At 43.5% G+C, this 23,165-nt stretch overlaps 1 protein-coding gene across 2 annotated transcripts in view; it reads right to left on the reverse strand.

The window, feature by feature from the left end:
- Positions 1–11,347: 11,347 nt before the first annotated feature.
- Positions 11,348–23,165, reverse strand: part of ADAMTS17 (ADAM metallopeptidase with thrombospondin type 1 motif 17) — a 167,701-nt gene continuing 155,883 nt past the window's right edge. For both annotated transcript variants that reach the window (XM_057409745.1, XM_057409744.1), the window contains 2 exons: positions 15,193–15,370; positions 11,348–12,097 (listed from right to left, as the gene is read on the reverse strand). In XM_057409745.1, coding sequence (XP_057265728.1) covers positions 11,946–12,097; positions 15,193–15,370 — 330 coding nt within the window. In that variant the 3' untranslated portion in view covers positions 11,348–11,945. The remainder of the gene's footprint in view (positions 12,098–15,192; positions 15,371–23,165) is intronic.

Consider the following 23,165-nt stretch of genomic DNA (forward strand, 5'->3'; position numbering starts at 1 on the left):
TCAGAGTTAATTCTAGTGCTGATTCAAGCTGCTGCCTGAAGGAAAAGGCAGTTATTTACCTGGAGCAAATCCCATATGTTTTACTGCATTTTAGCCATTTATCACAAAACTGGGCAATTGCTTTATGCCATAATCTTGCACTGTCAATGCACGATGGAGGGGATGACTTTGCTGGTGGAGATATATCCAGGAGCTCCAGTCGTGGGGCAATACAGGCATGAACCATGCAGTCAGTGTCTTCCTCAAGAAGTTTCTGGCCTAAGACCTGAAAACATGAAAGCAAGCAGGGGGCAATGTGAGGTGAGAAACCAGCTATCTGCATCAGAGGAGCTGAGGCAGTAACAGCTTTATCAGAAAACCAAGAACCCTTTCTGGTTCTGCTCTCAGCATAGCTCAACACACCACCAAATCTGGCTGCAGACTGAAATCTTGGCTTCTCCCGAAGCCAATGGCAAACATCCCACTGGCTTCAGTGGGAGCAGGACTTCATGCCAGATCTCGTGCTTCCCATTCCTTTGTTGTAGCCATGAGAGCAACTTCCCTTCCAAGGCTGTTTCTGCAGCTAGGACCTTCAGGAGAACTGTTCTCCTTGCAACCTGAGAAGTACCAATGGGAAATGAAAGATTTCTTTTTAACAGAAATGGTGACTGCACTAGAGAACCACTTGCTTAAGGGTTATGGGGCTCTCTGGAGCCCCATTTCCTTCTCTCTGAAATTTCTCCCTTAGGCTTTAACTGCCCAGAGGGTTCACAGCAGCTCAAGCACACAGCTTTTGGCTGTGATGAAATCACCAGTGAGAGAAGTGGTATGAGTTGGCTTACAACACTCACCTCTCCCAGTCAACATCCCTCATTCTGTATCTGCTGACATATCAGAACCTGTACGTAGGTGTGACTTACAGCAAACAGGCAGGAGAAGCCTAAGTTGGCTCATTTCTGCTTTTGTCACAACAGAGTTGATGTCTGTTGGAGGAGGTGAAGAAAAGGATGCTGGAAGAGCTGCGAGCTGACCACACAGGGCTCTCAGTTTGCTCTGGCACAAGCATCTCTCTGCTGAGATGAGCATCTTGAGATCTCCAAGCTATTTGTGAGGTGGCAAGGACATGGCTCTAATTTCCTGCAAATCTTTGCTTTCTTTGGCAAAAGTCAAGAATTTTGTTAGTGAAATCTTGGTGGGTGTTTTGTGATCAGTCAAGCACAGCAGATTACATTCCTGGAGGGTGTATACAGGACCTCCCGTCTTCTAGATGTAGTAAAACGAGTCTGCTTGCTCCAGAAATTCAGGAGTCACCAGCATGGTGCTGACCACCTGTATTATTTCTTAGGTCACACAGCATGTCTACTGGACAGATTGATGTCTGTACAGCTGACTGTTTGCATATCAATTCTAGAGGCAAAGGAAATTCTTCAAATCCCAGAGCACAAATGTGCACTGCTACAGAAAAGCAGGTGGAGATGTGCCAAGTTACAGCTCCTCAGTTGCTACCCCTCTGAAGAATGCCCTGCAAGGAAAACTGGAAAATATTTCATGAAAGAGCAAAGATAACACAGGACTATCTGGCAAAGGGTAGAATTTAATATTAATGGCTTTTCTTCAGTCACTGTATTTCCTGTTCCTAACTTAACCCTCCAAAATCAGCAATGGTCAGAGAAGGGCTGCAAACTTGTGCACATCCTAAAGGTCTTTCACTGAAAGATTTCAGAGCACTTTGCAAGTATTAGGGACTGCTGAGGGATGGCTGTCACCTGAGGAGGCTGCCCATGTAGCCAATGGGCAGATGCTGCTTTGGCTGTAGAAGCCAAAGGCTGAAATTTGGCTTCTGCCCTGCTCTGCAAGAATATCTTCCCTTTTTGTCTCTCAGTCCATCACAGGAACACAGGAAACAAGAGGAGCTTGGTTCCTCTTGAATGCAGACTCCAGATTCAGTGTGAAAAACACTTCCTCATGGACATAGATAATAGACACATGGCTGTGATGTGCCTGGTGTCATTTCAGCCCATCAGCCACTTTAGGATCTTGTCCCTGGGGATCCTCAGGGTTATCACAGAATCACAGAACAGTTAGGGTTGGAAACGACCTTAAGATCATCTAGTTCCAACCCCTAGGGTTGGACATTGCTGATGGCTGTGCATGGCTCAGTTGCTGGCGTATCTAAACGTATCTGTTAAACAACAGCACACTGAAGTTTGCTTCGCAAGGGAGCTGGACTAACCCCATCTCCCCACCCTTCCCTGCCAACTAGTATTTGCCTGGAGAGGTCCAAATACTAGTCAACACAGATAAGAGATGCACAACATGGCTCCTCTGGTAAGAAGATGCCATCCACGTCTTCCTTTAACCTGGCAAAGTACCTGAATTACTGAGCTGACTTGCCAAGAGAGATTTAGGTTGGAAACTTCTCTAGAAAGATGGCTCTCATTAGGGGCTGAGGCCAGCAAAAGAGCACAGTGTTGGCTGGGGCACAGAGCTGGGGAGAGAAGCGTTAGTCATCCCTGCCTTGGGTTCGGCCCTTCGGACAGTCTCCTCTCTTGGAAGATGCACTGTTTTGCCTGTCTGATTGTTGGCAGAATCTAATGAGCAGAGCTGGTTGAAAATTTTCCATCAAAACAATATTTCTGTTTTGCCAGAAGATAGTTTAAAAATTGCGTGGAAAAATTAGAGAAAAGAGCCCGGGTTTTGGCTGACATTGTTGGTCAAAAAAAGCCCAAACTTTGAGATTTTGTAGCCAAAAATGGAAGTATCTGGGGCAGGCAGGGGAAGAAGGGGGAGGTGCCTGCCAAATCTCAGTGATACCCTGAAAAATATCTAAGAAAATTTTGATGAATATGAGGATGTTTTTGTCATTTTTTTCCTGTAGTTAAAGATACTTCTGCTTTAGAACCCTTCTATGGGGAGGCTCAAACACAAACAGGAAAATATGCTTTTTCGTTCTTATAGATGCTCCACAGCTTGTAGTATAAGCATAGGCAGTAATTCCTCTAGATAGACACCTAAGAAAGACCATATCTCTCACAGAAGCTACCCAAACCCTCTATTTCTCAGAAACACACACACACGCAGCTGATTCTGCTTCGAGTTTGTACAGCTGATGGAAAGCCTCGATAACCTTGCAGTTGCCTTGCATACAAATAAACTGAGCCATGGGGACAGCCAGGGAAAAGGCATTGCTGGCAAAGGAAGGTACTGTGCACACAGCTGTTGCAAAACCATCCGTACTTAATAGTCAGCCAGCCACAGGCAATGTTGTTGGTAATAACATTACAGGGAGAATGGCACATAAATACCTGGGAACCCGCAGAAAGCTGTTTTCTATCTTGCTTACACAATACTGTGGTTTTTTCTTTCCATCTTTAAAATTGTTTTTTCAGCAAAACATGGTTGAGAATAAAAGAAAATGGCTGGAATCTTCCTTACCCTCTGGGAAATGTGACTGACAGCATTTCTTGGGCTCAGTGTCACAGTCCCCTCCTCAAGGTACTGTTGCCCAGTGTTGTGAAACGATGAGGGGAAGAAGCCATGAGTGGCAGCAGCCAGCATCTCTGGGGGCCTGAAGAGAGCATCAGTCCTGTAGTTCAGCAGGGCCCTCCTTCCTTGACATGAACCTGGGCATAAAGCAGAGGTGACAGTGCTGAAACTAACACAGCACAAGTGACACAGAAGGTCTGTGAGAAAACCAAGGTGTGACATGTTGTTATTAGGCAGTAGGGAGCAGGGGAGGTTCAATTTATAGTGATTTCCTAAGGAACTAGACCATAACTCTGGACAGGATTTATATTTTAAACAACACTTAATTTTTTTCTAAAAGCCCTAATTCAATCTAGATGTGGATTTTTTGCCTTTTCCTTAATGAGAGCCGCACTGGGGGAAGCAGGCTCAGAAGTACTGACGTGCCCTGGCAGGGGCTGCGACTGCTGCAACTCGCCTTGCTGACAGCCCGAGCTCGACTCTCATCCCACGACAGCCCCCGGGGTTACAGTCCCGGCGACTTCCACCACAAGCAGCTCTGGCTCTGAGCCGCCCAAGTGATAAAAGACTTCTTGTGCGATCATCTCAGGAGGAAAGTTTGGTGCCAAACAAAGCTGCAGTCTGGTTGGGTCTTTTTGCCGTTAGAGACAAAATCAAGGGGAAAAAACACAGGGCTGGGGAAATAAATGGAAGCTGCAAAATGTTCAAATAACGTCTTTTCCAAGAAAATGAAAAAACCTCCGAGAATGGCTTGTCTGGCTTTGCTGGCCAGGCCGTGGCTGCACTGATCTCTGTGCAACCTAAAGATCCTGTTAGAGGACACCCCCTTTTCAGCGATTCATCGACAGTCTGAATAGTTTCAGTGCCTGTCTGCAGGATGGCTGTGCAATGATGTAGTATGCAGTGACCTTACAGAAACCTGTCAATGATCTTTCAACAGCTGATGCTTTTTGGGGGTAGTGGAGCACAGACTGGCGTGCTACCAGAGCTCTCCTCCTGCTGAACAAATGAGCATTTCCCCCTCTGCCAGCCCACATTTTGAGCAGTATCCAGGCTTGGGGCTGGATCTTACAGCCGAGTTTCTATGAGGGGCATCTCTGAAGTGATGTGAATTTTACCCTTTACTACTTCCAATAACAAAAAATGTGTCTGAGGATATGAAACCAGGGAGGAATATCCCTTTCCCTCCCTTGCCAGTGCAGTAACCACAGTACAAGCTCACTTACTTGATTCAGAAGTGATCTATGCTCATCTCCATGCCTTTTCAGGTTGCTGCTGCCAATAACCCCATCTAGTTGCTTTGGGAATCTGCCTTTTCACCAGGACCACCTGCAGTCTGTGAGCCCTTGAGAGAAGGATCAGCATCCACACGTTTGGGTGTAGTTTCTAAGTGCACAAAGAAAACTGAATCATTATAAAAGACCTCAGAACAAGAACCATCCAGAAAGCAACAGTGAAAACAGTCAGAAGGCTAATACAGGAGTACCATTAGAAAAATAGTTTCCCAAATGGCTGAGATTAAAGGCACTCGATCAGGGGGAGGTATTTTGTATAGACTGCAGAGGTGGCAAAGTTTCTGTTGGGTGAAAAGCAAGTTTGTGGTGGACAAAGCAGCTACAAGCACAGCAAGAGGGGAAAAGGACTGAGCATGCAGGGAAGTACAGGAGGAAGGACAAGGCAAGCATCTCTGGAGTTGCTGCAAGCCCCTGAGGCTCAGGAGAGGCTGGAGATGCCGAGGATGCAAGGGCTCACCTGGAGAATGATCTTTGCCAGGAGCTGGCCCCACACGCCGATGTCCTGTGGGCTCTGCCATGGTGAGCGTGCAGAGTTGCTCTCTCCTGAGGTCGAGGAGGATGCCAAGGCCTGTGCCATGACCCAGACAAGTCACACTGGAGGCTCCAGCTCCACCCAGGCCACAGAAGGATGAAAGGATCAAACACCCAAACAAGAGCCTTTCACAGCCAAACAAGAGGAGCCGAAGGAAACCACAACTTTCAAGCAAACTCAGCTGCTTCTCTGCAGCCCAGCGGTCGAGGCAATACCTACCCCAGGCCACGCAGACCCGGCCAGCATCTCGGCTGTGGTAACTCAGAGGGAACACATATGCAAGCCCCAGACATCAGCTGCAGGACTCTGCTAATTGGGAAAGTCTGTCTGGGTGTCTGGCCACCATTTGGCAGACACAGCAGCTCTGACAAAATAATAAATGTGGTACAGTGCAGCCCCCAGGCATTCTTCATGGGGTCTGTCACATGAAAGTGGCATGAAAGGAGACGAGGCGATGCAAGACAAATGGAGGTCAGCTTTGGAGATTTTCTGATTACATTCTGAGTAGTTATTGCTAAGGGAAGTTCGTGGTCCCTCTCTCCTTATATACTCTCTTGTTTAAACTCTCCTTTTATAAACAAAATTCTTCCCATCCAAAGCTTCAGTACTGATTGTCCAAGCCAGTTATACTGTTGGGAAGTCTCTCTCCAGACAGACCAGTCCATTTCTAAAGAGCATGAAGAGAAGCTAGAGACACGATATAGAGACAGAAACAATGCACACAGAAAAAATACCTGGTCTTTGTGCAATAGCAGAACTCGAGGAACTCATATCTTCCTAATAACCTGCTTCAAATCAAGATAAACAGAAGGATGCTGAAGAGTGAGTGGTATGGAGAAGTATTATCAAAAGTGTGCAGCAGAGGTCCAATTACTCAAAGAAGAAACGCTGTTCAGGAGCCATTCCCACAACCTGCCTATTTCTGGGAGCACTATATTCATATAGCAGCAGGACAAGTGAGGCAAGTAACTTGCTAGCAGGTAGGTTAGCAGGGTTTCTTTTCTTAAACCCTCTGAACTGTGAGTGCATTGAACACTGAATGCATCCAGCACAGTTCTTCTCGGCTTGGAACTTCGTGGCATATTGGTACTTGTGCCGACACTCTTCAGTAAGAAGAAAACATACCTTTCCCAATGGACCATGTAGTGTTGGGGAAAGCATGAAGGAACATGTGGTTTTCACTCTACCAACAGAGCAAGGTCTTCCAACAGCAGTACTCCCGGCGATGCATGGGGCTAATGCCAGGGTGAGGTGATCCATATTGTGCGTTTTGGAGAGCAATTTCCTTCCAGAGGAAGCAGGGTCCTGCCAGCTTGCTGCAAGGGACCAAGAGACAGCCAAGGCTGCTGTGTATGCCAGGGCTTGCAAGAGAGTGAAGGAAGCAGGTGGAATTGGAGGAGGCAGAACTGAGCTCCAGGCAGCTGGGAAGAGATTATACTTTCTTCCTGGTATTCTTATGCCAGAGCACCAGAGCCATCTGACCTTACCTGCATTTAATGATCTTGGCTAAAGTGTCTTAAATATAAAGCCAACAGAGACCATAGGGTAGGACAATGGCTTCAAATCATCATGGCTGAGAAAACCAGCAAACTGCTACATGCAAATAGGCAAACTAAGTATATAAGCCTACTGCATTTATAGAACAGATATTGGCACATACCAGGAAAATTTCAAGCCAAATGTATGACAGCATTCCTTACACCCCTCCCACCCATTGCCATATCCCAGCTTAACGTAAAGCCTTTTGGCTTCTAAAGGCTTATAGCTATGTTTTATTGTTTAAACAGGTCAGCAATTGCAATCATATGTTGACTCCAGGCAACACACAAACACGATGATGTGCTAATATACAGCAACACTTGGATGGAGTTTCTACAATTTTGCTGCTGTTAACAGTCATATGTATGATGGCCAGTATCTGCTAAAGCTACCTCTGAAAACTAGGAAGCCTACCAGTGTTGTGCCATTACCAAGAAGTCAGCGTGAGATCAGTAAATGAACTCTATTTTTAATACCAGTATAAACTCCACTTCTGGAAATGACTCTGGGAGGAGAACTCTCACATCCACCATACTTCTGTCTGTTTTTAAGGCTGTTCCCATCTCCAAGAAGTGTCCTTTTAACAAGAGCAGTGCTGGACTGGGATACGGATGATGGCATCATGGAAGACAGGAGGGGAGAGGATCCTACAGGCATATCTGTGTGCAGATGTCTGCAAAAAAACCATCTTCACCATGCTGAGGGGGGAGTTGAACAGTACAAAGATTCTGGCTAGTGCCTACAACAAAGACATCCAAAACACTTGGCACTGAAGTAATTCCGTTTATTTCACACCAGGGAAGTGTGCAGCTAGGTTATGTAGATACCTTTCCAATGGATGGAATAGTTTTGCTCCAATATAAATTTCCACATACTCAGCATTATCAGGTTGCGCCCGTGGACCCACTATCATTAAACACAGAGCAAGCTGCCACTTCACCTCAGCTCCAGCATACATTGAAAGCAACCTTCCCGTAAAGCACTCACAAAATCTGCCTCCCCTCATGCATAAGCTTTAGCTTCCCCACAGCCTGCTCAGGCTTCCATAGTGATGCCCCAAATGGAGCCTGGCTCACTATTTCCAGACAGGGAGTTTCTGCTGTTGCCTCACTGACCACAGACCTCACAAGGCATTTATCAGGTATTAACATTCCCTGTGCTTTACTTTGCAACCAGCCGGGACAAGACCCATCATTTCTTGATTTGTTAGTGCACTGAGAACTCCGAGATGCCAGAACTCTACTGACAAATGACCTTTTACACCTACCACAGCTATCAGACAGTTGGACTTAACCAAATCCCAGTCTCAGCCCAGCGTTAGATGGATGCATAATGTACTACTTACAGCATCACTCTTTTCTCTTAATTTTCATGCTAGCTGTTTGGCTTGCTTCATATTTTTTTCAAGTTCAGAAACCTTATTAAAGTTGTTATGGAAAAAATAAATTTATTATTCAACATACTCAAATTTTGTTTTCCAAAAAGGAATGAGCCTCTTTTTTTTTTCCCCTTGGTTTTCATTTACAACTGGTTCCATTCAGTTGGACTGTTTTTATCTTTTCTATTTATAACCAGCACCAAAAAGAAAATTACCATGGATACAGTACATATGCAAATTAGCTAATGGAAAAATATATACATTTCACTCTGTAATGAAAAACTTAAATGATATTATTGCCATGGAGAATATATCCCTGTATTATAATAAAATATCAAGCAATAACCGACTGCTAAGATTCTTTTCCACCAACAAAAAATAGCACCATACATGAGCTAGTGAGAATCTACACTCAATAACACAATTGTGCAACTAGAAATGTACAGTACTTTAGTAACAGTACAGAGTATTGTTTACAATATGGAAATACCACCACTGTAATCAAAAGAGCATCAATCTCTTACGAACAACTGAAAGAAGTATTGTCATAGATACACTGAAACAAACAGCTTTCTTTTCACCAGTATGTAGTAACTGAGGGCAGAGCATAGCTGTAAATTCATATTAAAACTCTTATAAAATGATACAAAACAGAAGTGCAGGAGTATTGAACAGAACTGAATTTTTTTCTTATTATTAATTTTCTGGCTACTATAAAGTGGGAAGATTGTCACCATATGAACGCAATAAGATGGAGCTGTGTTGTGCCATCAGTGTTTAATTAAAGTTGGTTTCTGATAATAAAAACCCTAAAGGTCAATGCACACTAATCTATGGGCTGTGAGAGCAAGTGAGGTGGTTTTTTTCAGTGCTCAGACATTTGAAAGTATTCCTTGTAAATGCATGTTTCCTTAGGTAAGACCAAGAACTCGGACCCAAATGTCCTTTGAATCCAGGAACTAAGCATACTGGGACACATGTCTAATTAGCCTAGTGTCCTCTTCGGGACAGTGGCAAGGAGTGAACAGTTAGTGAAAAACATAATAACTAAAATCTTCATTCTCCTGTGCACCTTTCTAGGAGCCCTCCTATTGCCTAGAGAGGGTGACAGATCAGCACCAGAAGGAAAAATTACCCCTGCTATTTAAAGGCCTTTGATTCCCATTAGCAATAAATGCACATGCTTTTCTTCCAAGCTAACAGAGAAGCCTGATGCCAAATCCTTCAACAGCCCAACTTGAGTGTTAGTGATGCCACAATGATCAGCAAGGGGGTGGCATTTCTTTGGGCTGGGCCACTTCATGGGCAGCTGTTGCCCATTAAAGGTAAACCAGCAAACTCCAAATGAAGGATGTCAGGGGGACCCATCTCAGCCAAACTGCTGTGAGGTGGCTATGGTGGTGGTGAGGCACTAGGGACAGTGTCACTGCAGGGTATGACAGCCCGCAAGGGGGAAAACTACCACTGTGAATTACCAGTATAAATCAGGTCCTCTGGGCTCTGTCTGGTCTCTTGGAACTTCTTCATTAGCAGTTCATCTACCTATTAATTTGCCTAAATGAAAATCACTGTGGTATTGCCTAAATCTTCCAGGTCACCCCTGCTAATAAGATCTTCTATTGATTACTTGCTAAGTAGTTACACAATCTCTGCAATTGGGCTAAAGGGTGGAAATAACAGAAGGAGGAGGTCTGATCCTGATTATACGATGCCAAAAGAACATTCAGTATAACAAAAAACCAAGTTTGAATCATTTCCCTGATAGAGAAAATCATCTGGGGCATTGGAAAGCAGATCTGTTTGAGACAGGCACTTGAGAAAAAAACTGTGTGCAAATGTGCCTGTGCACACAGGCCAACCCTGGTGTGCACACACGATTATTTGCACTAGTAAGCACAGATGCTAATGTGAAGCCCACAAAGTATTAGTCTGTTAATGAATATTAGCTTCCTGTGCTTGAAAAACTTAGCCTTTAATAAAATGCTAATGAGTTAATCCAGTGAGGTCCTGGATATTGAAAGGACTGTAATAATGAAGAAAAAAGTTGCTTTAAAGATATGTTAGGTACTGAAGGTCTTTATCCCTTCTTGCATTGAAAAAAAGAGACAACAGCAACAAAGACAACTTGAGGATACGTGAGAGCTGCAATCCAGACTGGCCCAGGGCTGCGGGTAGTGGCTGGGCTTAGTTCTGCACTCATCTCCAAAGAAAAAACAGTAACAGGCAGTTCTAGAGCGAGTACAAAGCTGCAATTCATCCAAACTGCTGTTTGTATCCTGAACAGTGGGCTGTAACTTAACCACCATTGCACAACTGGCCTTGGACCCTGGCAAAGGAAATGATATGTACTGGAGCAAGGTATGACAGGGAGACATTGGTCTGTATGAGTAATGGAGGGGACAAACTCTGCCCTGGGTAGAGCTCCTGTTTCAAGTCTCACATCTCAGAGAGGAGTTTGGTTTAAAGTGCAGAGACATGGAAGAGAGCGTTGTATATGCAGCACTTGCTAAGTGCTCTGATAGCACCAATCTGATAGCACCAAACCTGATAGCACCATGGAAGACAGGAAGCATTAAAATACAGTGAGTACAATCCTAACCTTCTAACCCTTATGGAAGGCAATGGAAGTCTTGGCCTTATGGCTTTAACAAGCTTAAGATTACACTTTGAATGTCTTGTATCCCTGACTGCTTTTGACTCAAAAGGCTACACAACCTCAGATGTATACAAGAGCCAAGAGATAGGAAACACTTGTTCTGCTGTTTGTGTTTCTTCACGCTCCAAATCCTGTTTTTGTACCAACCCTATCCAGTTTCACGGTCCTCTTAAAAAACAGCATTCAGCCTCATTATCTGACTGACTTCTAAAAACTGGAGATTAGACCAAGAAAACCCTCAGTGAGCTCTACCTGAGGAAATGATTTCTTGCTTCTCTCATCTCATGTAAATAGTTCCTGTTTAAAAATAACTATCTGCGGCTGTTAATAAGCTTCCATTTCATAAAGCTCAGAGAACAAACAGGTTTCATAAAAGAAACTGTAATATTATGGGGAAAAGAGAGAGAGGACTCTTTTTCAAAATGAGAAAGAAGAGCAGTCCTGATTAGCTTCTCTAAAATACATGACTTGGAATGTTGTACTGAGTTTTCTGCAGGAATTTCAGAGATGTTCATCCTCTGCTATCAGTTTTCACAAGCTTTTACAGCAAATCCTCTCTTTAAATTAAGCCTCTCATTTACGTGTGTCCCTCCAAGCCCACTCCACAGTGGGATGACTGTTGGGAACTGAAAGCACCAGATGAAAGCCAAGATTAAAAGATTAAGTAATGTCTCTACCTTTGCTGAATTATTTTGCCAGAGGCCTTCCCCCATGGGGGTACCCATAACCTTAGTCAATGTAATCACTTTGCAACTCTTGTCCTTCTCTTTAATGGTAGCAAGCCATCCAGTGGCTGGTGATTTAATATATTAAAGTAAGAAGCATTAATGAAAAATGTAAGGATGTCAAAATACCATAAAAGGATTGGCTCCTTGAGATGACTCTTTCTGTTTGTTTTTTTTTTAAGGTGGATGAGTGGATTACTTTGGTATCCAGTCTGTAGAATTAGTTTCAAGTCTTATTAGGTATGCTTTGGAATCCACCACATTGTAGCAACTCATCAAGTTCCAGTACTCAGACCTACTAGTCCGTGATTTACATACAAATAGCTGTAATGCTCTAAGAAGTAGCACAGGTTCATTAACTCTTCTGCTGCATCTTGTTTGCATAAAAGTCTCTGCAAGTCTGGCAACAGCGCTGATACCACCGCATGTCCTGGCACAGGTTCTTCTCCCGGATCACCCTGCAGTACACTGTCCACTGGTCGCCTGTGCACTTGTACGTGAGAGCAGCTTTGGACAAGAAAAGAAAGGAGAAACTTGCAGATTAGCCAGAGAACACGCTGCAGGTGTGATCAAAATTACTGCATGTGAGGGAAGAAAGGGCCAATCTTGCTGTCAGCACTGGAGATCAGATGATGTTCTTTGTACTGAAACATCAGGCTCTTGGAAGTGTTTACTGCAAGGGTGTAGCAGGACATGACTGGGGAGCACAAGCCCCCTCACATTTTGTCTCGGTGGCAGATAGGCCTAGAGGAACAAAACCTCTAAAGCACTGGCTTAGATTTAGGCATACAGAGACAGCACAGTTAATGGGAAGCTATGTGGTTCCAGGGAGAGTGCTGTGAGAAGGCACTCTTTCAGAAGTGGCCATCACCCCCTTGATGGAAAACATTTTTGCAGAGAGGCAAAATCAAAGCAAATTTGGGGGATGTAAAGATAAATTAATGAGAAGTAAAAACAGTACTTCTTGGTGGAGTGAAAACAGTAGGATTGCTATTGGGAGGGGGGAAATGGACAGCAGAGAGACACTGCTGCTGAGTCTGTTGACAATATCATTAGTCACATGTGCTTTTATAAAAAAGTAATGGTAGCAAAACTGTACACATGATGACAATGGACCCATACAGTGGGTGCTTTTTATAGTATGTGATTTATAGTATGGTATGTAACATCCTTATAAATGCCATGATCACTGGAAAATCTTCTAACTGAATATTGTGGCCTCTGAGGTTGGGGAAAAATAGTTTAATTAAAGAACATCAAAAGGTGCTGACCCAGCAGCATCCTGATTCCCCTGTTCCTCATAGCTGCTGGAGGAAACCACGAAAGGCTCTTATCCTGTATTCAGCTGTGAGTGTCTGTGCCAAGCACCAGAAAGCAATGGCAGCAGAACTGGTAGGAATGTTTATCACTGAAGCTTTGCTCAGCTGGACAAGAAGCAAAAGTTTGAGAACATCTGATGAATTGAAGTTGCCCCAGAAAGAAAGGAACACGAAGCCAATGCAAAAAAACCTTATTGCAAGAAAAAAATTGGAGTGGAAGTGGCTATCCTAAACAGGGAGAAGGTTATTTGTGAGTCTGCCAGCAGCGGAGGGGCTTTCTGAGGGGGATAGATCTGCAGCATGCCCCTCAAGCTGTGGTTCCAGCCAGGCACAGAAAATGTGATGTAGCTGAATAAACTACACATCTTGCAAGAACATCTAAGATAGACTTTATGAATCTGAGAGACTTTATATAATAGACACTGAGCAACAAACAAGGCCATGACTTTAATATTTTAGATGTCTAAGGTCCCTCATAGGCTGTGAAGTAAGACAGGAAGCATGCTGAGGAAGCAGCATGGGCTAGGAGGGACAGAATAATCCCCCTCTGAACGTGTCTTCACTTAGGGACACTAAACACAGATGTAAAAGTCAGTTGAGGTGAACTCCATGCTTAGATACTGAAAATGCTATACCTGGGATGAAACACATCCTGGAGTGTGGACAAGGCAGCATGGGGTTTGTAGACTACTGGAATTTTTTCTGTACCATGTTTTTTGGCGGGGTTTCCATTGCAGAAAACAGATTCTTTTGTTTAAAGATAACCCAATGAGAGTTGTTTATAAGCAAGACAAGCAAAACATTCAATGACATATCTTTCTGCTACAGCCAAATATCCTTGTTTCTGGTCTGGTGATTTCAAGCCTGGTTTAGAAATAAAAGCATCCCAAATTACTTGCAGATTACTTTCAGCAGGGACTTCAGCCTCCTCAGTCTTCTAAATATGTGAGCTTTTATTGCTTTGTCCTAAAATATGAATTAGGATGGATTTCTTGTCTCATCACGTATTAAGGGCTTACTTCCCAAATGAAATGTTTTCCTTTCACTATGCTTTTAGTGCTAAAATCTCTGGGAAGTACTTTTCTATGTTCTTGAACAAGAGGTTAGAAACTCCTCAGTATGACTGCATTTGCATGAATAAAATTCCATATTCCTTTAAGCATCTATTAAACTTTTGGGAACCAGATTTCATCTCAGAAGCTTCCAGTCCAGCCTTAGTTTAAGTGTTATTTAATACAGGACAGGGCTATTAGAAAATGGTTCTCTATTTCTTAGAAGCTCTGCTTTTTCATGTTTATTAGAGGTATCTTAGCCTACAGACTAGCTCTGCTGAGAGGGTGGAGGCTGTTCTTTCTGGTAAGCTCTTAGCAGCACTGTTTACAACCCAGCCTCTTGTACTCAAAAGTAAGGGGAGGCACCAATGAGGCTGTGTCAGTGCAGCTGATGGCTTAGTTTAGCTTCATCTTACTGGTAATGATGTGTGAAATGTAAAGAAATCAGCTTGGTCCTTGGAGCTGTGGCTGAACACACAGGGCTGTGTGTATTTGGAAAAATATATTTTAATTCCCCTTATAATTTGAGCAAGTATGATGTGGAAAATCATGGATTCCCACAATTCTGCATTAGCAGAAGCATTCTTAACTAGAGGCATTTCTTAAATACAGCATCAAGGTGTTTTGGGAAACAGATGGTTTATCATCGTATTTTCATCTCAGCCAGGAAAAAGCAGGGAGGGTGAGGAAAAGGACAGTGACAAAAAATCAAAGGGTTTACAGAAAGAGGCTGGCTGGTTTCTTGCCTCCCTGGGCAAATTAATTCATCAAACCATGCTCTTGTGGTGCAGATGAAAAGGAAATAAAAAGCCAGCAATGCTTTACTTGTCAAAGTCATGTACTTGGGGCATGGATGAATAAATTATCATACCTTACACTTATGGGGGCAAAAGCAGGGCATGAAGGTGTTTGTGATGGAGAAGGATATGCCTGCCAGCTCCCCCACCTCTGTGATCAATCAGTCACCCACCATTTGTGTGCTCCTGTCGGTCTCTCAAGTCCACTGCTCTGTGCTCCAGCTTGGGCACAGCCTGAGGCAGGGATCGATGTATAAGAGAGGACCTATCCACACTAGACCTTTAGTCTAGAGACTGACTGTGGGTTCCCTCCTAATTTCTGATTCTGGACCATCCTCTGAAGCCCCACTTTTATCACATTTGGCACACTGGGACCCTGGGCTTTGTCTGGTCCTTTGCAGGTGGCATCTTTCCCCCAGCATCCCTTCACTCACCAAGTCTGGGCGAGGTAATTGTGTTGACATTTATCTTCTCATTGCAGACCTCTTGGTGGCACTGCCTGTAGGCCGCTGGCTTGGACAGGACAGGGCACTCGCTGCCATGGCGTCCGGTGACTTTGTGCATACACTGGACCACACGTGATTGGAGGCCTTTCCCACAGGTTGAGGAGCACTGGAGGAGAGAAGGCACTGAGACATGGTCCATAGAGAGTAACTTCCAAATCACATGCGCACATACCCCAGAAAAATCACTGCCAGAGCTGAACTGTGCAGCAGGCTGGCAGCTCACTGTGGTGCTGAGGACTCAACAACAGGGTCAGTCATTCTGTCAGCCCTTCACGTTGATGATGATTTTGCAGCTTCCGGGAGTGCTGTGAGCAGGGGAACTGCCCTGGAACAGGGAGGGTGTCTGTTGTCTTTCTGTCTCGACTTGCTCTGTGTCCGTCTGCATTGACTACCCCTGCGGATGCCCATGAGGCTCAAGCAGGCAGAGATGTAATTCCCTTTACCAGCCACAAAGAGGCAAAGCTGGAAAACATTTACTGCTTAATTACAGACAAGTAGCTTCCATTTCCCTCTCCATAAAGGACCCAACAGCACTTGATTTAAAAGCCCTCTCCAAGACTTGAATGGTCTAACAAGGCATCCTTCACAGACAAGATGACCAGTGCCAGGCACTAATAGAAGATAAACCCGAGGATTAGAGCAGAGACAGGCAGTACTACTGCATGCCCGGAACTCTGTTCCAGTAAACGAGAGAACACATCAGGTGTTCAAGTATTTGCTCTCACCTATCCCTGCTAACTGTCTGGCACTTGTCTGTCCTCCAGGGAGCAATTGCAAGCTGTACTCCACAAGTTTGGCTTCCCTTAGCCAGGAGGCCCAGCCTGTTTATATGCTCTCTTTGTTGTCATACAATTGGAGTCCCTACCTCTCTCCCTCCCTCTTCCTCTGGCCCAGTCACTTGTGATTTACAATGTCCTACTTGCACGCTGTTCAATTTTAATAAAGCAAACACAGTGAGCACAGTGAGGTGCACCAGCTGGAGTTAATAAAAGAATCTTGTATTTAAAATAAAGAAACAATGGGTTGCAGGACTTTGGTAAGATTCCTATTTCTGCTAAAGCCACACACAAGCAAACGATGGGGGAGAGGAGGTGGTGAGGGAAAACTCAGGAGATATGATTAGGATGATGTAAAAACAATCATGTTTTCTGTCCTCTGCTGTTTCTGAACAAAGTCAGGGCATTGGAGCGCTCTCCCTGAAAAACACCATCACCTCAGAGCTCTAATTCCTAAAAACATCATGCCAAACACTGAAGAGGCTCAAAAGATGAGCACCACTGAGGTTGGACTGAAGTCCAAGAATGAAGGATGTATATGCAGCATGGAATGCTTGTAAGACTAGGAGCCAGGGGCAAAAGAACACGTGGATGCATGTAGGCTTCCACTTCTCCTGTGTATAGGGGATTGTCAGCAAAGCTCTGTTCATTTTGTTCTGGAAGTACCCCAAGGAGCCCCTGCTGCTTCTCAAAGACCATCTGATACAAGAAATGTAGCTTTGTTCTGGGTGAGGCCCAGGGAGCTTTTACTTTCTGTGTGCATCAGTGAAAGGCCTGAGAAAAAATGGCCTCAGATGAACAGGACCATGTAAAGCAGAGCTGATGGAGTCCTACAACAACCCAGTGCAGAAATACATTTACACAATGTGAACAACTTATATTTAGGTAGGAGGAGTTGTAGGATCAGTGTTGTTAAGAAAACCATAGACTTTTAACCCTAATCTGTCTCTTTAGTCACACACATTAATGGCTGCTTATTAAATGGGTTTCTTGTTTTTGGTGTACTCACCAAATTCGTCTTTGCTTCCCTCTTATTTTTTTCCCTATATTCCACCTGCTCTTTATTCCTGTTCTTTCTCACAGTGCCTTTCTCCAGGACTGTCTGATTTTCTCCATTCAGAACAATCTCTGGCTCAGATCCCTTCTGGACTTCAGCATTAAGCTATCCTGGTGTGCAGCCTACCTCTGTTTTTCCAGCTATGCAGCCCCCTCCAGGACCTGATTATTGTATTCTGGAGGCAGCAGTTGTGCTATATTAAAATTCTACATGTATTTTGCAACTCTTTTTAAAATAAATAATTGGGTTTTTTCCTTTACACCCTTCTTATTATTTCAATTTAGGGCTCACTCATTAGTTTACACCAGGATATTTTTGTACTTAGATTTTGAGCTATTGAATTTACATCAAAATTTGGTCACTCTCTATTAATTCCTCAACAAGGGTTATGGTATTTAGCACTACGCTGAACATTGTATGCCCTAGAGCAAGCTATTCCAAAAAGCAATTGTTAAAGTTCCTTATTGAATCACCCTTCATAGCTCCTGCAGTAAGATCTAGGCATTTCCCTAATCCTGGGTGTCCCTCTGCACTTCCCCAGCACTGTGTGCCCTCTGACTTCCATCAGTCTGAAGCCAGTCAGGCATAGGCATTACATTTGGATTTAAAGTTAACAGTTTTTATCCTGATAATGCAACTGTTCTGCCCCTCCACTTCTCTAGTCATATGCAGCCTCCAATCCTCAGGATTTTAATGGCACTTTAGTCTTCAGGGTGCTTTACTAATCTTAATGCTCACAAAACTCTTTGCAAGGGGAGTAAACCATACATCCATTTTACAAACAGAATAGCTGTTACCACACAGGTATGAAATAATCCATCCAGGCCATAGGGTTTCTTCACATGACTGTAACAGAGTGAGTCTGAAATCTCTGTCTCTGGCTTTTAGGTACTCCCTGTGCTTATGAATGCTCTTAACAAAGCTGGGGAGTGGAAAGAAAGAAGGATAGAAAGAAAAAAGCATTCTTCTCATAAGGTGGATAAGGTTTGCAGATACCAGCATACAAACACTCACCTACCTTTGTCTGTGCTCCTGTCTCTGCATTTGTTAACCAGCAAGGAGGGCAAGCAATGAAACTTTTTCCACAGACACTGCCAAATCCAATCCTTAGACAAATAACAGCAGAGTTTTTGCCCGAAGCAGTTTTATTCCTTCTCCTGGGAGACTGGGATCATCACCTATGCTATGCAATTAGTTTTTCACAGCCAGGAAGACAGATTTTAACATCTTTCTTGAACTCTTTTGGGCTTGGCAGCTAAAGGAAGGTTGGACATCTGGCTTATTTTAAGACGAAATTTTCAACTCTGTACTTGGATAGTCTCTTTCCTAGGAATTTCAATAGGAAATAGGAATAGATACAAAATACATACAAAGGGGGAATTGTTACTCATGCTGCACTATGAAAAGAGGACATCATTAAAGGAGGCATAAAAATCAAACTCCAACTGAACAGCAAATTCCCGTAAATACCTTCCTTCCTACTCTGGACAGCTAAATGCAGTGCTACAGCCTCTCTGTTCCCAAATATTTATGGAGCAAGTAAGCAAAATCCACAGGACAATATTGAGGGCCAGATTTACTCTGTGCCCTCTGATGCAGGACCCTCAGACGTGGACACAAGTTATGAGTAAGGAAAGGTGCTGTGTCCTTCTTGCAAAGCAAGGAACCTCCAGGCAGCCAAAGCTGCCAAAGAGTGAGCATTGCTCATGGCAGCATGTGACCTGTGCTGCAGGGGCAAAAGTACCTGGTCCAGCTAATGTAGAGGTGGTACAGTTCCAGGACACAAGGAGGGTTCAGTGCTGCACAGTGCAACCACGCTGACTGGATTTAAAGTGGGTCACACACTGAGTTCTTACACTGCTGTTAACAACCGGACTTTGAAAACTGGAAAAGCCTTTTCAAGCATTGGTGTGACCCTCAAGAAACGCACATGTTTTGATGCCATGATGGAGTACAGTGATCTGTGAACGTGGAGGACTCGTTCTGGAAGCTGGATTGGAGCTGTGTGGATCTCTGCCTGCCACCTGAGCGGCTACACAAGTACTGAGAGAAAACCCACATGCAACTTGCCTACTTTGGGGAGTAGGGCTTGGACAAGTGGTGGAATAGAGATGCCTGTGTCAAACAATGAAGCATTTTTTCCCTTCCACCAGGCATTCCCAGTGATATCACTATCAGAAAAATGCATATGCAAAATTCATGGAGTTTAACCACAATGCACTAAGCTGAGAATGTAGCCATTGTGAACTGGAAATCCACCCACATGCAAGGATCAAAGGATTGTTCAGCACTGTAAAAAAGAGGGGGTTAATGAACACTTACAAAAAGTGAACCTAATGAGAGCCCTTGTAACTCCCAGTTCAAATACTGCTTGAGAAGGCAAAATACAAAAATGCCTCCATTCACATTCTTTGGCAGTAACATGCAAGCCAGTGGGGATATCCAGAAGGAAATAAACTCACAAATTGTCAAGGCAGCAGCTGCATTCATCAGCTTAAAGATTTACTCACTCCAACCTTACGACCAAGCAATGATTTTTCAACTGGAATGCTATTTCCACCTTAGGATACTGAAATGAAAGCCTGAAATCTACCAAAGGTGCTGACAGATGTCTAATTGCTTTGAAAGCAAATGCCTCAGGAGAATATTAGGTATTAAAATAGAATGAATTTACAGTAAGTGCTGACGTCTGTCAGGGGCTTCATCAACTCCTGATCTACAAAAGATAGCCAGAGAAAGAGAGAGGAAGAGGAACGAATGAAGCCAGGGCAGGGGCTGCTGTTGGGCTGGTGGAGGAACACGTAAGAGAGGCAGATGAAGAATCCCTATGATGAAGCTTAATGGGGACAGAAGACAGGCTGTGATCTGTTCAGGACTGAATGAGTTAATGAAGCATAGCTTATGCCCTAGCTGAGGGCTGCTGGCTAGGCAGGGTACATTCAGACCACATATCGCCTTTAAAAATGTCACTTTTCTAACCTCTAAGAGATAGATGTTAGTCTTTTGCATGAGACTTGCTTTTTCCAGCACAAGATCATAGTATCACTTCAGCTAACCCTGAGTGTACTCCAATATTTAGAAAGCTGATGTGCTGGAGGGAGATGGAGTTCAAGATGACCATTGTAACTAAGCTGAAGGCAAGATCGTTTTTTCTGTATTCATCAGTCTGCAGTCATCTGATGTTTAAAGATACTGGTTTGTCCCCAGTTTGCTGAAAGTCGCTGAAGCCAAGGATAACACTACAGCTAAAGCTCCTATATGAAGAGATAGAGTCACGCTTAACTGACTTCAGAGTTCAAGTATTTCGAGGCGTTAGGATAGGGTAGAGTATTTTTCCCCTCAGGGGTCTTATTTCTCGCCTCTATGAAAGTCAGAAAGCAAGCAAGCAAGTTCCGATTAATAACATTCTAACACAGCATCCAAGATGAATGACAAAGATCCTATAATTGCACCATTCCCGAGACCTTAATAGTAATCATGTATGTGTGCTCCCCACACCTTAACATCAGGCTTTTTATGAGTATCGCTCATTTAAACTCTCCATTTCTAGCTGAAAAGCAGCATGCAATGTGCTTTCATAAACACCAGGTCGACTTTCACCATGGCATCATGCTAAAGAAAGACATTTCTGTCTTCTCACTGATAAGATCTCATTAGCAAAGTGTAAGCTGTTTTTCAAGCTTCCTTGTTCCTTTCTTTCTTTCCTTTCTTGTTTTTGAAGCCTTTCTTCTTTTTTAACTCCAGACCTGCAAAGAGAACGTATCTGGTCTTGCTTAGAACAATCTTTCATTTGGAAAGTTTTGTGAAGTGACTGATTTGTTTAATTTAGCCAAGAAAAAAATGCATACTCTTCTGACTCAGTATGGGAAGAAACAATAAATTATAGCAGAAAATGCTCATGGCTGATGTGACAGTATCTTAGAAGGAAAAGAGAGAAACAATCTTCACAAACTGCCTACAGCTGTGCTTCCAAACTGCATGACCCTAAGGAACAAGACCTGACCAGTACATCCAGCATGTCTCACTGCATAATTAAGCTTGACTTTGCTATTCTGAAGAGTTCCATTGTGTATAGAGTTCAGAGACTAAGAGCTGAATGCATGAATATTCTGAGTAGTGACAATGCCCCTAAGTACTTGTGCAATGCAGCCCAGGTGGATGCTAATGAGGAAATGTCATTTAATTCATTACACCAATCAGGCAGAATTTACTTCTCACAAGCTTTCAAACTGGATTTCAGAACAGGATCCAGCAGAGATGTGAAATGATAGGGTACTGCCTGCAGCATGCCACCTATAGTGTGTGTGCAATGATTCGATCTGTGGCAGGTACAAAGTAGAAATACTCCATAGCTTGTTCCACCTGAAAAACTGCATGGAAACGATGCCAAAAAGCACTATGTAAAAGGCATAAACAAGCTAATTTTATGTAAACTAGACAGTAATGGACAATTGTGTAACCATGGGATCACATAACTCAGGCTGACTGCTTGAGAATCAGCCCTGCTTGTACAGCAGTGTGTGCTGCTTATGCTAAGCAGTGTTTGTATGGGCTACATGAGCTAGAGTCCCACACTGGCTCCTGTCACAGATGTTAGCTTGAAAGAGTATCTTGAGAACTGAAGCTCCCCTGAACACATATTTTGGTTATTCACCAGTTAATGATCAATGCAACCTAAATGCAATTAAAAGGACTCCATTAGGATTACTTAACTCCTGGCAAGAGGCCACTCATCTCCATCCCCTCCATCCTGCCTGAGCATTCTCTAGAGCTACTCAGCCTTGAAATGTGTGAAGCTTAACTAACTCTGCATTTCACCTTTTTGCACAGTCAAACAGTGATCACCAGCAGGCTGATACTAATTGTTCTTCAAAGACATTCTGGAAGATCATCACCTTAATGGCCCTGTAGTCATTATAAATCTCAAAAGGCTATTGGAAAGACTGCAAAACTATAGCAGTTCCTGCTAGTAATAATGTTGTGTGCTGTAAGGATTCAAGGGGTAGAAACCTCTTTAGATGAGTAGCACAGACTTTAAATGGTGAATTACCTGCTCTTCATGTTTTTACAAACATGATCCTAGCCACTGAAACATCTCAAGGGAACTCAGAGAAATTGAATATTTGAACAGACTTGTCTTCCATGCTTTCTTCTTTTTCACATTAAGAGAGGAAAACAGTAAGGATGGAATTCCATTTCCAGTCCACTGATCTTGATGGGATGCTTTAATTCTCCATCAATAAAATAAATAAATGCACTTACTGGAGGAGGCTTTTAAATAAAAAAATATCAAAAAGGAGAAGTTATTCTTCCAATTAACAGGATCACTGGAGGCTGTATTGGAACATGAGACAATAACAGTGTGACAGAATGTGTTCCACTTCAAACAAAACACTGATTAATATGGTCTTTTTGTGGCAAATTCTCCTTTACTAAGGAACCTTCAAAATAATTTGTCCTATGGATGCTCCCAGAAACTTCAGCAGAGATGAGCTGTGCAAATTGTTGTGCAAACAAGCAGCAGTCATTGCCTCAAAGGCATGAGCAGGACTTGGTTTCTGTAGCTTACAGTCCATACAGCAGTGACATGGCCAGCCAGCACTGTACTTGGTGTCTCTTCACTTTCCATGCCTAGCTTTCCAACTGCAGCTGCATCAACCTGGCTGGCAGCTAGCCCAAGTCTAGGTAGAGGCTCAACCTTGTTTTAATGCTATTACAACATTTACACCTCTGACCATAGCTAAAGATATTTCACAATGTGGGGACAGAGAATCAAAGAATTAAAGAGGTGGGATTCAAGGGGTGTTTTGAGATAAGCTGTTGCACACATGGCTGTGGTTTGCACTTCAGTGACCATGTCTAGAGGAACAAACCATGGGGAATCACAACTAGCAATACAACTTAGAGCAGTAGTTAGGTTTAGGACACTATGATGGCTCTTGGTCATGCCCAAAACCAGAGTAGCAGAGGGTTTGAATACTAAAGTTCGTGGTGTCCATTACTGTCACATCCAGCTCTATCATCTTCTGGAGAACAACTGACTTGCATCAGCGAGGCCTGTAGATAAT

Source organism: Pezoporus wallicus, unplaced genomic scaffold (genome assembly GCF_028554395.1).
Source record: "Pezoporus wallicus isolate ANWC-B61680 ecotype Strahan unplaced genomic scaffold, APGP_CSIRO_Pwel_v1 contig_13643, whole genome shotgun sequence".
NCBI classification, from domain to species: Eukaryota; Metazoa; Chordata; class Aves; order Psittaciformes; family Psittacidae; genus Pezoporus; species Pezoporus wallicus.